The sequence below is a fragment of the Bos indicus x Bos taurus genome, chromosome 11 (genome assembly GCF_003369695.1).
Source record: "Bos indicus x Bos taurus breed Angus x Brahman F1 hybrid chromosome 11, Bos_hybrid_MaternalHap_v2.0, whole genome shotgun sequence".
Taxonomy (NCBI): Eukaryota; Metazoa; Chordata; class Mammalia; order Artiodactyla; family Bovidae; genus Bos; species Bos indicus x Bos taurus.
The window spans coordinates 37366292-37384489 of record NC_040086.1 but is presented as its reverse complement, the minus strand read 5'-3'; the positions used below and the strand labels follow the sequence as shown (position 1 = coordinate 37384489).

Below are 18198 nucleotides of genomic sequence, written 5' to 3'. Positions count from 1 at the left end.
GTCCATGGGACTTGCAGATGGTGACGTCCACCGGGCAGATCGTAGAACATTGATGGCAGATGGAAGAACAAAATAGTGTAACCTCCTCACCTCAACCAGTTTCTTTTTTTTTGTGATGTTGTTCTTCTGGAGCTTCTCGGGCTGGGGAGCCGCTCTGCTAACGGGTGGTCTGGAACAGAGTGGCCAAAAGAAGCAAAGTGTTGAATTAAAGGCAGCAAGGTTGCCTGTCCAGTGTGGCCAGCTAAGACCAGCGCCAGGCTCCCTTTGTCCTCCCCTACTCGGAGGACCCCACACCCATGGGTTTGTCCTGTCCAGGCCCCTCCCTAGCTCCTCTTCCACCTCCAGGAAAAGCAGCTTCTGATACTTGGGGCCCTGGATTCACAGGCACGGAATTGGGCTTCCCTACACGTAAGGCATAGAAGTCAGAGTCAGCCCCCCTCTCCTGGGAGCCAGGAAGAACGCATGAGCCATAGCAGTTGGTTTTAAAACTAAAGAGGGATCTAAGCCTGAGAAGGAAGGGGCTGCACTTCCTGAATCCACAGGGCATTTTCAGATGGGGATGCACTATTCAGAATTAGGTGCTCAGAGATCCTGGCGTGGTGTGAAGTAGGACTTACAAGCCAGGCTAGAGAACTGGCTCTGAAGGTCAAGTGCCCAGGTCATTCTTGCCACACAAAGGGCAGATAGGAAGCAAAGGGATGAAGGCCTCGGCACCTAGCCCTCAGGGCAAGCTCATGGTCTGCATTCAACTGCTACCACCACACCAAAGCTTGTTTTCCCCTGCTCAGCTCTGCAGATTTGGGCCTCCAATTTTAATTAAGAAATTTCTCTAACGGGGAAGCCTTCAAGGACACCTATAAGAGGAGGGCAATTTTGGGGTACCATGAGCTTCCCTCAAATGGGACTTCTCTGCATTTAGAGACCCTGGGAGGGGCAGGGGAGGGGCCCAGCTCTTGCCACATGTTCCAATTCATTAGCTCTGGCTTTTGGGGCTACATAAAGAGAAAGGATTACCTGGATCCCCTTGTAAGCAGCAAACAAAGCCAAGTGAGAAACTTAGTACAGTTTAGGGCTGCATTAGCAACCACCTCATTCATGCACAAGCATCGTCCAAGTGAACAGACATTCCTGTGTGGCACACACCATGCTTCCCGAACATGCCAGCAAAGAACTAAAACAGAAATGAAAGAGTGCACCGCTCTACCAAATTCAGAAAGCTCATACCCTGGCGTCTCTGGGCAAACTCTGCACTAAAGCGCCTACAGGATAGGGAGAAAAAAGGAGGCCTTGTCACTGCTTCCGCGCACTTTCTGGGCTGTGCCAATGCGCCAGGGGGCCTCTGCTTAGTTTAGAGTGCGCTGGAGAGGGACTTGTGGTCAGAAAAACAATCACATCCTCCTGGATGTGGGTGGGAGTCAGGCACAATGGCCACTTTGTTTCCGAATCAAGTTCAACTCATAATTTAGCCTAATAGTTCGCAACGTTTCTCGGGAGGGCAGCGTGCCTGCTGGAACGGCTTGCATTTTTGTGCTCGGGAGAAACAAGGTAGCTTTATTTTCTCAGAAGCTCTTCAATCAAAACATGTTATGTAATCATAAGTGATAATTGGACCAAATGGCATCACCGTCAGCACCAAAGAATAGGGAGAGAGCACATCTCTGCAAACGACACCCCCGGCTGACATCACCGCTGCCAAATTGGGCAAGAGCGGGAGGCTGGGGGCAGGCGGTTCTCACAATTAGACTGCATGCCTGGTAATTATCGCTTCCCGGGACATCTGCTCTTTCTTCTGTTTTAGTGGAACTTTTAAATGACATCCGTGGGTTTCTTCTTCCACCTAAGGGTGTCTGCGTGTACGATAAAAGCAAGCCAAGGTCTGAGATGGGAGCAAGGGGCCACGGGAACTAGAGCACGGTTCATACGGCAGAATCTGAGATTACACGCAGGGCTCGTTTTCAGGGCATACACGGGCTGTATAATATGTCGCATATTATACAGTGTATACAGAGTATGCATACAAGCACAAACACTGTGTACTTATATATACAGTGGATTGTATATATATACACGTGGAGGCAATCTGATGCTTTTTTCACCTTGATTTTCAGTAAAAAACTGAAAAGAAAAGCAATCTCAGAATGTTTTCTTTCTTATTTCACAAGCATGTTTACAGCTGTATTGCTTCAAAACTGAAGATGAGGGGGCAAAGGGCAGAAACCTGCATTGTGGCAAATTCAGCAGAGTGTTAAGTATAGACCCTCCACGGCTGTGAATTCTGCATGAACGCTTAGTTCTAGATGCTCATCCAACACCTGGGCTTTTGCAGAGTGCTGCGCATACTTACTTGACAATTCCCTGCCTCCAAAGGAAAGCAAGTTAAAACACAATACAAGCATTAAAGGCTTCTTTCCAGGCATCTATAAACAGGCTTCGTAACATCAGACGTGAGAGGGACTGCCAACAATTTCAACCACAGCCAAACCCTGGAGGTTTAGTATTTTTGAGTGGATCTAAATCCTTCCAGATTCAGATTCCTTTGGAAATGTGACTCTGAAAAGCTTTGCTGAGGTGGGAAAGAGCAGAGCGTGTGAGAACATTCACTCACTTTTCAGTCCAATAAACTCTTTATAGTTGGTTGTTCGCAGCTGGCACACAGGATGGAGAGCGAGGAAGGCCGTGAGCATGGCTGGGAATCTGCAGGGAGGTGTAGGGCTGGGAAGGCGATGGGGTGGGGTCGAAGGTGGGAGGAGCAGAGACAAGAAGGGGTCTCACAGGGCAAGTGGGGCTGTGAAGAGTCTCTGGGAAACAAAGCAGAAAGTTTCCATTGGGAAAAAATTTAAGGAGGGAACCTGGCCAAGAGAGCAAGCAAACTGGATAATCAGGAGAGAGGAGGAAGATCAGGCCTGCGCTTGGAGAGGGTACAAGGAAAAGAGGGTGGAGGTGGGAACCTCAATGAAGAGCCTGCAAGCTCAAGCTTGTGATTCGGTGTTAAGTAATGAGGCAGCCCCCTTCCTGCCCAGTGCTAGGGGGGCGGCTGCTGGAGACCCACCCCACACCCATGAGTCGCCACTCCAGGCCCTGTGTTCCCTGTAGGCACAGAAGGACTATGACAGCTCAGTCCTACCTGTAATCCCAGAGCCCAGAAGCTCAGCTGTGGAAGAGAAAGCTTAGACTCACTTGAAGATGTGTGGAGTGTTACCATGACACGGGCTGTCACCCTACGACAGGCCCCAAGGGTGGCCTGTGCTCAGGCATTTACCTCCCTGCTCACTGCCCCGCACTGGGGTGCTGGGCTGGCAGAGCGAGGGGTAGAACAGAGCACGTGATGACCTGAGATGTACGGGTGAGCGTTCAATGCCAAGGCTCTTAGGGCAGCTTCTGAAATGACTGAGGAGGTTATGGAAGTCAGTCACAACCCAAGAGGAGTGCAATGTGAGAGCCGACTTGGGGGAAGGCTCAGAGAACCGGTAAGAAACAGTCATTCCAAGCAGCTTCTATAAAGAGAGGTGTGGGTGTGGAGAAACTCAGCTACGTTTAGCCAAGAAATGCACATTTGGAAATGTTTTTAGTGCTGTTAGTCCGACGATGTTCAAAGTGTCCTTGGAGGAAGTGTGGCTTTCTTCAGATTCCAAGATGTGTTATTAAAATGCTCTTAAGAGTTTTCAAAACATCTTGGGAAACCCAGTGACCCTGGATCCTGGTTTCAGCTGGAAACGGGATGATTTGAGCACTGGTTTAGGACTGTCCTCTAGCAAGATCTGTCTCCCCTATGAATGGGCTTCAGGGATTCAGTGACACCCCTGGCATTCATGTCAAATTGTGTGTGCATGTGTACATTTTTCTAGGGAAAAGAGGTATGCTTTAATCATACCATATTTTCAAAGATGTCTGTAGTATGAGAGAGACAGGTTAAGACTGAGAGAGGGATTAATTAAGAGCCACTGCTCTAGGATAGGTCCAGGTTTAGGAAAAGTCTCCAAAGCCATGAGAACTATTTTCCAAACAAAAGGAACTGGATTCTGTCAAATGTAGATCTTTCCATAAGACCAAATGGAAAAAACTCAAATGACATTTTTGGCCAATCCAATATTTATTTGTCTTCCAGAACAGTCTGTAGAGCTGCTCAGTGAAGAAGTGGAGTTGAAAGAAGGGGATCAGGCAGAACTATGGGGAACCCTGAGAGGAGCCTTCCATCTTGAAAATGCTCTTAACTGAGGCCTACAACACAGTCCCTTTTACCAAAATAGAGGTACAGTTCCAGACTCAGCTGTTTTAGGTGAGTCATCTACTATATGGGTGAAAAGTTGAGGGCATAAAGAAATGGAGCAGAGGGAAGCACAAGTAAAGGTGAACAGACTATCACAGAGGCCAGAGCAACAACTCAAGAGAGGGATGGTGAAGGCGCAGACTAAAGCAGTGGTTGTAGAGAAGGAAACAAATGAATAGTTAAAGAAATACAGATGACGCAGACTTCAAGGACATTGCAATTGACGAGCTCTAGGGGATGAAGGAGGGAGGGCAATTCGGGTTGCACAACAGTTTTCTGCTTTGGCGTCTACGTGGATGGTGGCACCACTGCCTGAAACAGGAGAAGATTTTTGAGGGAAGATGGGGAGTTCCGTTTTGGCTTGTCAAACTCTGGACGTCTGTGGGTTGGCTATTCTAGCTGGAGGTTCAACTGAGAGGTGGGACTCAGACATACAACACTAGGAATCATAGCCAATAGGTGGGATATATGAATCAGGGAGAGGGTGTAAGGTGAAAAAAGAGAATGGCCAAAGGTGAAATCCTAAGCACCAATAGCATATGAGGGGCTGGAAGAGGAAGCAGACATGGGGCCCTGAGAAGGAACGGTTGGAGTGGCAGGAGGACGGCCAGAAGAGATCGTTTCCAAAGGGTAAGTGGAAGAAGAATATCTAAACCTGCACTGTCCAGCATGGTCACCACTGGCCACGCACGGCTGCTGAGTACTTGAACTGTGCCTTGTCCACAGTGCAATGTACTGTAACTGCAAATTACAGACCAGGTTTTGAAGGCTTAGTAAAAATAATAGTTAAAATAGATATAAAATAATGAATTATTTCTATATTGATGATATGTTAAAATGGTATATTTTTTGTATTGGGTTAAAAATACATTATTAAAATTAAATTTCACCATTTCTTTTACTTTTTGTAACGTGGCTGCTAGAAAAATCACCTCTGTAGCTTATACTACATTTCTATTGAACAATGCTACTACAGAAGAAACAAGTTTGTCCTTTAAACAAGACGAAGAGAGTAGATTGGAATTGGGAACTAGAGAGACCATGTCAGCAGGGACAGAAGACAGACGGGATGGCCAGATGAGGCATGGATGAGAAGGGGGAAGGGAGGGAAGGTGAGGGGGTGGGATACGTGTGTAAACTCCGTCAAAGGATTGTTTTTCTCATGAGCAGAGTTGAGTGGAATGGGAAAGATTGGAATGTGTTTCTTGGCTGAGGACATGGATCCAGTTTTGGGCAGGTGGCATAGGAGACAGAGAGAAGATGAGAAATGATGAGGGAGCTTGGATAGTAGGAAGGTCAGGGCCCAAGCACCACCATGAATAGGAGGGACTCACTTCCTCTGAGATGAAGGAAGGAAGTGAATGGTTTTGTAGGGTGGAGCATGGGAAGGACTCTGGTGAGGGCACCCAGCACCAATGTGATCTTCTAGTCAGAGGAGTGGAGGGCTAGGAGAAATACAGGGATGAAGAGCCCAGAGGACTGGAGGGGTGGCATTTAAGCAGGCAAGAGGGAAGCTGAGAGGGAGCTGAGAGAAAAATGGAGGTGTTTAGGTATTGGGTGTCTTGATGAGGATGAAGGTCAGGTGTTCTGGGAATGAGAAATCTAGAGGAGAGAAGGTTAAGTCAGCGAGAGGAGCTATGGGTGATGACATAAGCCACAGCGTGGCAGGAGCTGGGGTCAGCCAGCTGACCACCAGCCGAACAGAGACAGGAAACTGATAAATGACAGGAACTGGGAGGGGGAAAGATGGCCCGGCATGATGTGAGCTTCAAAGGAGTCGATGGGGCTGTTTAGAGCACATGGCTGTTCAGAGCATGACAGTGGCACTCTAGCACACCAATGTGCTTTCCACACACCCACAAGAAGCCCAATCCTCTACGTCATACACTCATGGACATCATGTCAAGGGGCACAGATTGTGCATCCTAACAACTGCTTCTGCAAAGACATCAGTTATCACATCTTGACCACACAACAGTAAAAAGTGGGAGGGTAAATGATCCTAGTGGCATGCATTCCCTCTAAATGGAGATCCGAGAGACATTTAAACACTTGACTAAAAGAGTAAGACCCAACTTTGCCACTATCTTCTGAAAGAGACTCCCTCTGGGTAGAAAAGTGCTTACCCATTTGCGATGTGTTCTTTAGCTCCATATGGAGTGGGTTTGAGTCAACAGATCCCACTGTAGGAGTATGACTTCCTAGGTGTGTTAATCTATTAAAAAATCATTTTACAGCACTTCATAGCATTCTATAACACCTCTGCATTTTTACACCCTGGCCCATTCTTTGTGATAAAAAGTGAGCAAGCTATTTTCTAATGAATGGGAGGCTCAATTCCTAAAATTATCCATTACATAGTCATTACTTTGCTTCAAACAACACAGAAAGTCAAGAGATCTGAAAAGGGAAAACCATTTATGAAGGTAGCATTTAATTCCCTTAAGAATCACTAACAAACTTTCAGAAGAGTTACATGACTAAGAAATGGGCCTTTGAAGTGATTAATAGACTCTGTACCTCCAGTTCTCTCCACCTTGTTAGAGAATAGGAAACTTGCCACCTTCCACCTGCTCAGAGCAGCTCTGCGTGTAGGACTCTCACAGGATTAAGGGGTGCAGGGAAGAAGAAGAATTTAGCTTGGAGAGAAATGCTCTGGAGTAGCATGGACTTTCCACCCTACACAGACACAAACACCCTCCCAGCGTGAGGTCTGAGCTTAGCTCACAGGCAACCTGTTTGCAACTGCAGGGCTCTGTACCAAAGTTTATGCTCTTCATGGTCCCTCCACCATGGGATCAAGTGCTTTTGACAGATCTCAGTGATGTTAAGCTCAGCAGCACCTGCCAGCACGACTGTCAGTTCTTAGCAACTATTCGATACAAGCTCACAAAGCAGCTATTGGTCAGTGATGACAAAGGGCTTCTGTCAGGCCAGGGGAGCTGAGGAAAGCGCCAGGAGAGCTGGGCTGTTTATTCGTTAATATCACCATGGATGGGAGCATTGTCTCCTTCATCATGTTCAGCAGGGAAAGGGAAGTCGCTCAGTCGTGTCCGACCCTCAGCGACCCCATGGACTGCAGCCTTCCAGGCTCCTCCATCCATGGGATTTTCCAGGCAAGAGTACTGGAGTGGGGTGCCATTGCCTTCTCTGACCCATTAGTAGTCACTCTCAGTTACTCCCTTTTACCAGCACCTGCAGTCTCTTGCTGTTTTTTGTTGTTTTTTTTTTTTTAAGTGAAGTGGGACAACTTTCCTGGGCATGGTATTTTCAGTAGCATGTGGCTTTATATTTTTTGTTAGAATTTTTAGCAGTGAATTCAAACCATGGTCTTTATAAGTATTCTGAGATTATAAAACACCCTCTTTAATATACAAACTATTTTTGTCCCCCAAATGTTTTCTTTATATATAAGACAATAGATTTTTCTATTTCCACTGGAGCATAAAACATTACCATTTTTTTCTCAATTAAATTCTGTTCTTGTACAAGAAGTGAGAAAAATTGATACTTAAATATTTAAAAAGATGAACGACCAGAGTCCTTATAAACCGTGGGCCATCACACTCTCCTTCTCACTCCTTAAAGAGCTTCAGAGCTGAGAGAGCCGAGGCCTGAAAGGCCAAGCTGCTTGTTTACAGATGAGGAAATGGATCTAATGTGGGTTGGTGACAGGTTCAAGACCAGAAGGCTAGTTTACAGCAAAGGTAGGAAGGTAACCCCCTTTTACTAGTTTTCTATTGGGTTGACCAAAAAGTTTGTTTGGGGTTTCCTGTAAAATGGAGAAAAATCTGAACGAACTTTGTGGCCAACCCAATAGTACTGAATATTGGAAGTAAATGTCATCTACCACATGAATCTATTTATGTCAGTGAACTTCTTTTACAGCTTTAATCTAATCATAAAAATACTTTCTAAAGATAAGGCAGGCATACTTAACCAGGGGGCCCAAATCACTCATCGAAACAGCAAAAAAGAGCTGAGGTTCTGGAGGGACCCGAGAACGCAGTTCAGATTCCGCACACTGTAACTCTCCACGCAAGTGTCTGTAGGATGTACCACTTCACGTAAGAAGCAAATAAGTCATGTACATTCAGTACTCTGGGAATGAAGGCTTCGTGGGCCGAGGATGTTTTGGAGTTAACCATTGCAGCGAGCCTCAAGCAAGCTTGAAATGTGGATTAACTGATTCAATAAAGCAATTTTTTTTTTTAATTGGGGCAGTTTCTCCCAGTGGACTTCTGTCCCCAAATATAGCACAAAAGGTAAGAAGAAAAACTGGGATTACCTATAGATGGGGATTTGCTTCAAATCAGGGAAATCTAAACCTTTCCATATTTTTAGACTTTGCTACTTGTGAGCATATTCTTTATTTCACTATAAATCTGCTAAGAAGCTTTGTCTGTAAAATAGGTGTGGTGGCTATAATAATACAGACTTTTCTTTCAGTTCTTTTTGCCTTGGGTTATTTAAATAGATTTAAACCAAATAAAATTTAATCCCTAATGAACAAGGGGCATGAAGATAGGAAATCATTTGACCAAGAGCAGTTCCATGGCCAGATGGGGCATCATCCAGTTCTACATGGGTCACACCTTCCCCACAATAGTAAGACCACCCTTCAGTGCTAGCAAAATGGAGGTAAAAGTGGTTTGCTGACAAAGAACAGATTTGTAAGCCGTTTGAGAACAGATTAATTTACTTAAATAAGCAGAGGAGCAGGTTAAATAAATGTGCCCATTTGTCTACTCATTGAGGAAATATTTGCTCACTATGTACCATGTGCAAGGCACGGAGTGAGGCACATGTGGCCACCGTGACAGACACGGGGCTGACCCCTGAGAAACTGAGAGTCAGACAGACAACACTTACAAGACAGTGGAACTTTTAACAATCTTGACACCATGGACTCATATATTAAGGAACTATGCATCAAAGGCAGCTATTAATTTGGGAAGCAAAAAAACACAAAAACAAAACAAACCAACCCCCCTTAACATTTCTTTATATAGCCATGATGTACACTTCTCTTCATAGGATTTTCTTCTTCAGTTCATAAATCTGTTCAAATTGATTCAGAAATGATGTTAAGACAGTAGAAGTAGATAAGCTTTAGGGCCTTTCTCATTCAGCCGTGAGCACAGTTTAAGAAAAAGTTTGGAGAACGCTAGTGCCAGAGTGGAATTTTGAGGTCATTTGGTGCTAAGACTTGTCAGTTCCAAGAGGAGGGGACCACCATTCAGAGAAGGCTCAGAATCTGCTTCTAATCTTGGTTTATAAAAGCTTCTTGGTTTCCTAAGGAACATATGGCCTAGATTGGGAGTGAATATGCACCAGAGGGACTAAAAGATTAATGTAAGAGTATTCGCAGATTCCTCCTTTATAATCCCCTGCTAAGAATAGCTCTGGCACTGCCACCTCAGTGTTTCCTCATGCTGAGTAGCTGAGACGGATGGGCGGCGAGGTTGCCCGGTGGGGGAAGGCAGTCTGTGGAGTGGAAAATACTCTTTTCCCTGCCCTTCACTCTGGGTGATCGGGACAAGGATTCCACCCAGCATACAATGCCCTCCCCCTGACCCAGTACTGTCTACGGGTGCTCACACCATCCTCTCCAGAGTGAGGTTCTAGAGGGAGGGGGAGGACAAAGACCACCCTTCAGGATCCTGATCTGTCTGTAGGTCCACAAGTGGGGGTTACTGAAAGCTAATGAGATGCTGGCAGCCAAATGTGGGTGAATATTGCAATGGGCCAGTGGTGCCCAGGGATGAGTCCCTCCCTGTCCATGGGAACTGTTGGAGGTGCTACTCATTCAACCACATGAAGGGAAGCTTGTAGCATATGTGCCTGAGCACGGAAATTGCCTGACCCTCTAGATCCCTCCGAAACACTCACTGTCACACTCTCCCTGCCAAAGGGGACAATGATCCTCAATGCCACAGAGATGGAGCTTAGGAGTAAGGGTCTCTCCACCTAACGCTGGTGTTCGCAATTGCCTAAAGGCATAACCCTTTAACCTGAGGACTGGAAGGGACCAGGGATACCAACTGCTTAGAGACAGATTATGAATATAAAGACAAGATGCTGACAAAATCACAGACTGATATTTAATCCATGGGTGTCAGTGACTGGAAATCAACCTAAATCTTGTTTAGAAGTTTATCCATTCATTCAACAAATATTTATGGAGTGCTGATACTGTTATCAATTTGGAGATCAAGCAGTATATCAGAAATTTGGCTTTCACAGAGTTGACATCCTAGTTGGATGAGGGGATTTAGGAGAATCGAATTTGGCAAATAACAAAGGCTTGTGATTGTTCAACTCTTAGGGCAATCCTCAGACCTCCACAAACATGAGTAGGATGAAAAATCAGTGGCATTAATCCCACTTCTGACACCAATCCCAGTTCTGATTGTCTGAAGCCCTTGCCAGAAAACAGTCAGCCGCTTTCCTGGATTATTTACTGTGGTTTTAGATGTAAGAGAAAAATCCAAGGGCAGCTAAATGTTGTACTGACTCTCACCAAGCCAACTCTTTTTGTAAAAGTTAGAGAGATTCCAGAACCAAAAAACAAGGAAAATGGAAACATGTGGAAGGTTTCAAATGTTGGAGAGGTAATGGTAGTGATAATAAAGTTGATATCAAACTCTGCCATCAACTAACTTTTGCTTTAAAAAATAGCCAAGATAGAGACTGATTTCAAAGCAAAAAATTTTAGCTGTGAGGATTTCTACTTTAAAATATGGTTACCATCCCACTGAAGAAAAAGTCCAGAATTAGATGCCTTCACTGGGTGAATTCTACCAAACACTTAAAGAAGAATTAACACCAATCCTTCTCAGACTCCTCCAAAAAACTGAAGAGGAAAGAACACTCCCAAACTCATTTTATGAGACCAGCATTAACTTGATACCAAAAACAGAAAACGACATTACCAGAAAAGTAGAGGCCAAAATCTCTGATGAATACAGGTGTAAACATTCTCAATAAAATACTAGCAAACTGAATTCAGCAGCACATTGCTAGAATCATTCACCATGAATAATGGGATTTATCCTGGGGATGCAAGGATGGTTCAACATACGCAAGTCAAGCAATGTGATATATCATGTCAATATAATGAAAGGAAAGAAATAAATGATCATCTCAATAGGCATGGAAAAAGCATTTTACAAAATTCAACATCCACACATAATAAAAACTTTTAACAAATTAGGAATAGAAGGAACATATCTCAACAAAATAAAGCCCACATAAGACAGGCCCATAGCGAATATTATACTTAATGATGAAAGGTTAAAACCTTTTCCTCTAAGATCAGGAATAAGACATGGGTGCCACTTGCACCATTCCTATTCAACACAGCTGGAAGTCTTAGCTAGAGTAATCAGGTAAGAAAAAGAAATATAAGTATCAGAGCTGGATAAATTATCTCTATTTTTAGATAACATGATTTTATATATAGAAAATCCTAAAGATAATCATAAACCTGTTAAATCTAATCAATGATTTCAGTAAAGTTACATGATACAAATTACCAGAGAAAAATCAGTAGTGTTTCTATACACTAACGACAAACTCTCCGAGAAAGAAAGAAATCAAGCACATTTACAAGAGCATCAAAAACAAAATACTTAGGAATAAATTTAACTATGCAGGTGAAAATCTCTACTCTGAAAACTATGAGAGACTGATAAAAGCAATTAAAGAAGAAGCAAATCAATGGAAGGTACGTCATGTTCATGCATTAGAAGAATGTTGTTAAATTGCCACTACTACAAAAGTCATCTATAGATTTAATGCATCCCTATCAAGATTCCAGTGGCATTTCTTTTTACAAGAGGTAGAAGATACACTCCTAAAATTTGTACAAAACCACAAAAGACCCAGATTAGTGAAAGAAATCCTGAGAAAGAAGAGTAAAGTAAGAGGCATCGCACTTCCTGACTTCAAAATATACTATAAATCTATAGTCATCAGAAAAAACATAGTAGCAACATAAAAGCAGACGAATAGACCAATGGAACAGAATCAAGAGACCAGATGCAAACCGAACCATATACAATAAGCTAATATTTGACAAGGGAGCCAAGAGTACTTAATGGAGAAAAGACAGTTTCTTCAATAAATGGTTCTGGGATAACTGGACATTCTCATGTAAAAGAATGAAACCAGACCCATAGCTTACACCACTCACAAAAATTAACTCAAAATGGATTAAAGACATTTAAAAGTAAGACCTGAATCCATGAAACTCTTAGAAGAAAACACAGGAACAAAACTCTTTGATACAAGTCTTGGTAATGAGTTTTTGGATATGACATCTAAAGAACAAGCAACAAAATAAAAAATAAACAAGCAGAACTACAGTAAACTAAAAAGCTTCTGCACAATAGAAGAAATCATCAACAAAGTGAAGAGACAGTCTATGGAATGGGAAAAATATTTGCAAACCATATATTGATAAGGAGTTAATATCCAAAATATATTATAAAACTCATACAACTCAAAAGCAAAAAACCCCCAATAATCTAATTTAAAAATGGGCACAGGACCTGAATAGACATTTCTCCAAAGAAGATCCATGGAAGGACAATAAGTACATGAAAAGATGCTCAACATCACTAGTTGTTAGAGAAATACAAACTAAAACCAGAATGTCCATCACCAAAAAGATAAATGCTGGCACGGATGTGAAGAAAACGGAGTCCTTGTGCACTGGGAATGAAAACTGGCATAGCCACTATGGAAAAAAGTATGGAGAAGACTCAAAAAATTAAAAATAGGAATTACCAAATGATCTGGCAATTACACTTCTGGAATATTTAAAGGAAATGAAAAATACTAAACTGAAAATATAACTGTACCCCTATATTCACAGCAGCATTATTTACAGTAGCCAAGGCATGGAAACAACCTAAGTGCCCATCAATGAAGGAAATGGACAAAGAAGTTATAATACACACACACACACACACACAGTTTCTAGTTATCCATAATTTATAAGTAAACTACATCAAACTGGTGCTAAGACAATTTAAGTGTTAAAAACTAACTTTTCTAATTCAGATTTTTTTTTTTTTTTTTAAGAAAAATGACCTTGCCAGTCTGAGATAAACAGGACATGCTGGCAGGAAGCCCAAGGCCTTTCTGATAGAAGAAAAAATATGCTTTAGTATGGTATTTTGATTTGTTAATTTGTGACTATAAGTTATACAGCTTCTGAGGTGAGGAAACAAGACTGGAGGGTTTGAGTCTCTCCTTCTTTTAGTAAAAGGTGGAAAATGCTATAATAGGCAAGATGATGCTATAAAGATGGTGCAGAAACAGAAAGGGTTAAGTCCCACATTCTTTCATTCATCCCTGGACAGAGCCCCAGAAGCTGCAAGCCTCAGTGCTCGTTAATAAAGGACCCTGAAAAAATACAGACTGCTGATTCAGGTGCATTGAGAAAACAATCCCTAAGCTAACTATTACATCCACTTAGAAAAATAAAAGTTAGTAAATACTTTAATGCCAATTTCCATAAAAATAATTCAATTTGTATTTATTTTTTCTTTCATCATAAATTTGGGGTTTTGTGTGAATGCAGGTTCCAACTGAATATATTAAATAAGAACCTCCATTATTACTATTCCCCATGCAGATGGTTAATTTAAGCAGTGAAGTGAGGAAAAGGTGGGGACATGGCCCCACTGAGTACCACTGGGAAGACTAATGTGTGGTCGGCATATTTAGATTTTAATAAAAGACGGTACTCCACACATCTGGAGATACTGTTAGAGCCTATCTAGAAAGTAACAAAATGCCTTTTGTGATTCACCTCTGTGGTGATCACCCAGTTACCATGGGATGCAAAACAGGTTGCATGATAATTTTGATCTGTACTAAAGACTGGATATTGATACCAAACAATTCTATAGTTTTAAGTTTCTAATTTCTTGATTTTGTCTTAATGTGAAAATAAAAATCTCTGGAGATGGGCCAACGATGTTGAAATGTTATTGATTTTAAAAAGCTGTAATTCTCATCTCTAATGAGTCGATTCTTGTGGTACCCCTACACAGTGATGTAAAAACTATGGCTCATCAAAACTGTTCCACTTAAATTAGGTAAAGTTTTAAGTGTCTCTAATAATTCTTGATATTGATTTGGATGTATTTACTGACTTCTTTGTTATAATATTAGGCAATAAATACCTGTACATATCCAGAAGCATTTATAAAGGGCAGTAATTGCTGTTGAATATTAAAGTGGCCTGAATTTCTCTTTAGTGATAATGATACTAGTTTCCATAAGAAAAATATTCAAGGAGAATGGGCGGGTATTTTCCGTGCGTCCTTCCGTATCTCCCATCTACCCTTCTGTTTTGCTCTCTGCCCTCCATGGCTGCCTGCCATAGATTGCATCAAGGCACGGCCTTGCCCTTCAGGCACAGACTGCATTCAGCTAAAGAGAGGCAGCAGGAGGCCAGCAGGCGAGGAGAGAACGCAGCTGAGGCATCCATTCCCTCAACACCTGCTTTCTGGGACTCAGATTAATTACCTTCAACCCTCCTCTCAGGTCTCCTGGAAGGTGGCCTGCTCCTATAGCCACCTTCTCCATACCTGGCAACAGCTTCCTGCCCTTGCCCTTCCAGTCGTCATTACTGCCGAGGTGCCACACCACCTTCTTAAATGCTGCCCACATCGTTGTCCTTTCACTAAGCTCTCCCCGAATGACTTCCTTTTCAGAGTCTCTCTCTCTCTTGCTGAGGCCACAGATGACACAGGGAGTTCAGACCAAGTGTGAAAGATTTAGGTTATTTTTGTCACTGCCTACCAATCTTATGAAATTCTATCTAAGATACCAGAAGTCCTATATTTTTATGGTCTTTGAAGCCAACTTCAGGGAGCTTGAGCCAAGAATCAAAACCAGAAAAGAAAGATTTCTGATGTTTTAGACAAGACTATCCAACATATAACACATCAAAGACAGGGGGAAAAAAAAAACTTCTATTAAAAGAAAGCAGAAAAAGACTTACATTTAAAATATCAATATAACTTCATGACTTTAAAAAGAGTCAGTTTTTTTCATTTTAGGTCTACAATAATTTAAGCAATATCCAGTCATTTGGGGGAACAAATTGATGTGCCTTCAATAGAGACCAGAGTCCCCGCTTGGGACAGGAAAACCAAAGATGAGTACACATTCTGAGTGCTAGATGAGACTTCTAGACTTCCCTCAGCCATGTGCCACATGTGACTGCTGAGTGGAAGGCTGACCCAACAGCTTACCAAGATTGGGGGCTGGCTAGACAGGTATGGCGGGGCCAAGGAGGCCACGCACCTAGTGCACCAGAGCAAAGCTGAAGTAAGGGGCCAGGATGCTCGGGGAACACCTGGAAGGGACTATGTATCAATAGGGGTAGCCTAGTATTTCTTTTGAAAGCATTTACCATTTCTCTCAGCTTTCCCACCCCTCAAAGGGCTGAATCTGAAGATCATATGGCTTTTGAAAAATAGGAACTCACAAGGTTATAGAATTATACTGAAACACATAATCCAAAGCCTCCCAGCTATTTAATCTACGACTATCATAAATTTTAGGAATTAGGAATTCAGTTGCTTAAAAACTGATGGATGCATAATGTGCAGCTGCCTTCAAGGCATTGTTCTCAACATGACAGATGCTGCACTCATCTCACAGGTTCTAAGGTGGAAAGGGATGTAAACTGAATGTAGAACTGCCTGAAACACTGATAGGAGGCAAGAGAAGTCCCTTGCCCTGAGTGGGTGTTCTGAGCCTAGGTCTCTTGTGATCCTTGAGTATTTATCTCCTGTTAGTCTTACTGGTGCACGTTTTGGCACAGGTGTTAGAACAGGCACAGGAGGGTATTTGCAGGTACACACAGGAGGGAATGGTGAAGGGAAGGTCAAGGCCACTCCTGCCTCTTGAGTCAGCAGGGCTTGAAGTAGTCAAAGGGAGTGGTGTCAGGGCTGACAGTCCTGAATATCCCCAGGGAGAACCTGGGTGCCGCCTGGTCCCCTGGGCCCGACATCCGAGGCCCAGAGCATTTGCCTCTCTCTCATGCCAGGTGCTGGAGTCCATGGAGCCCATTTTGTGCCCCAGATGAGCTGTCTGCCTGATACTGTGAGGAGCTCCCCCAACCCCACGTGCCCGGTGCTACCCCCCTTCCCTGTCTCATCCTGCTTTCTCACAAATTCTCTGAATGCCTGTCTTGCCTGGCACCTCTTTCTTCTGCAGTTCAGAAACTGTCTACAGTCCTGTCTCTGAGATTCAAGCTCCCCTAAATTACTGACCAGGATTGGGGGGGGACTGCTGTTCTCAGTTCTGATTAAGAAATGATTTGTCCCCATGAAGGCTGCTAATTCAGACACTACTTACTGCTCCTTCTCCCTTGGCCCCTTCCTGGTGTGGGCCTGCTTAACTCCCAGCATGCTGTGCAGCTGAAACCCTAGAGTGGTTACACACCCCCCCGGGAACTGATGCTGTTAAGGCTTTTTTAAGTTATCAAAGACGCTGCTATCTATAGAAAAGGCTTGACTACGCCGCTGGACCCTCTTTATACCTTAAAATTGTATTCTTCACTACATGTTTTCTTCATCACATTTGCTATGAATCATTTGTTTTTGAAGGTGAAAGTGAAAGTTACTTAGTTGTGTCTGACTCTTTGTGACCTCATAGACTATATGGTCCATGCAATTCTCCAGGCCGGAATACTGGAGTGGGTAGCCATTCCCTTCTCCAGTGGATCTTCTGGACCTAAGAATCGAACCAGATCTCCTGCATTGCAGGTGGATTCTTTACCAGCTGAGCTACTAGGGAAGCCCATTTGTTTTTATATGTCAGTAAAGTACTAAAATGGGCTTCCCTGGTGGCTCAAACGGTAAAGAATCTGCCTGCAATACGGAAGACCTGGGTTCAATCCCTGGGTTGGGAAGATCCTCCAGAGTAGGGCACGGCAACGCACTCCAGTATTCTGGCCTGAGAATCCCACAGACAGAGGAGCCTGGCGGGCTGCAATCCAGGGGGTCGCAAAGTGTCGGATACGACTGAGTGACTAAGCACAGAACAGCATTAAGTACTAAACTGCCTACCCCTGTATCTCACAACACCAGGAAGCATTTTTTATTGTTGGTATTAAAAAAGAAATTAATTCTATGTATGCTAATCTACGACAATCTTGTGTGATGAAGAAAGTAAGTCAGCTTCAAAATTCTGGATTTTAAGACTCAAAATTTTTAGGGTCCTCTCTACCTTTACCCAGAGAAGGCAATGGCAACCCACTCCAGTTCTCTTGCCTAGAGAATCCCATGGATGGAGGAGCCTGGTAGGCTACAGTCCATGGGGTCGCTAAGAGTCAGACATGACTGAGCAACTTCACTTTCACTTTTCACTTTCGTGCATTGGAGAAAGAAATGGCAACCCACTCCAGTAATCTTGCCTGGAGAATCCCAGGGACAAAGGAGCCTGGTGGGCTGCCATCTATGGGGTCACAAAGAGTCGGACACAACTGATGCGACTTAGCAGCAGAAGCAGCAGCAGCAGCAGCTACCTTTACCTTTCTTGCCATGCTTAGTTACTCAGTTGTGTCCAACTCTTTGCCACCCTTTGGACTGTAGCCTGCCAGATTCCTCTTTCCATGGGATTTCTCAGGCGAGAATATTGGAGTGTGCTGCCGTTTCCTTCTCCAGGGGATCTTCCCGACCCAGGGATCGAACCTGCATCTCCTGTGTCTCCTGCACTGCAGGTGGATTCTTTACCCACTGAGCCAACTTTCTTACGGCTTCCTAAACTGGGCAAGTATGAGATTTTTATAGACCTGCCCAAAGAGACAGCAAGACCAAAAGAGGTTCAGGTGAACCTCACTATAGGTTAGAAACTAGCTATAGTGTTTGGATTTAGGAATGTGATTAGATTTCTCAGTG

At 43.4% G+C, this 18198-nt stretch overlaps 1 protein-coding gene and 1 long non-coding RNA gene across 7 annotated transcripts in view; one reads left to right on the top strand and one right to left on the bottom strand.

Moving 5' to 3' along the window:
• The window catches only part of EML6 (EMAP like 6), a 285324-nt gene that overhangs the window by 21092 nt on the left and 246034 nt on the right, over positions 1–18198 (bottom strand). For 3 of the 6 annotated variants that reach the window (XR_003513347.1, XM_027555299.1, XM_027555302.1), the window contains exons 29-31: positions 2345–2359; positions 1015–1023; positions 91–169 (exon numbers count right to left, since the gene is read on the bottom strand). Coding sequence is in view for 5 of the 6 variants with exons in the window: in XM_027555299.1 (XP_027411100.1) it covers positions 91–169; positions 1015–1023; positions 2345–2359 (103 nt within the window). In the remaining variant the exon portion in view is untranslated. The remainder of the gene's footprint in view (positions 1–90; positions 170–1014; positions 1024–2344; positions 2360–18198) is intronic. The other 3 variants (XM_027555301.1, XM_027555303.1, XM_027555300.1) reach the window with 2 other exon arrangements.
• LOC113901211 overlaps positions 2368–18198 on the top strand; it is a 37807-nt gene continuing 21976 nt past the window's right edge. Inside the window, exon 1 of the long non-coding RNA XR_003513348.1 lies at positions 2368–4897. This is a non-coding gene — a long non-coding RNA (uncharacterized LOC113901211). The remainder of the gene's footprint in view (positions 4898–18198) is intronic.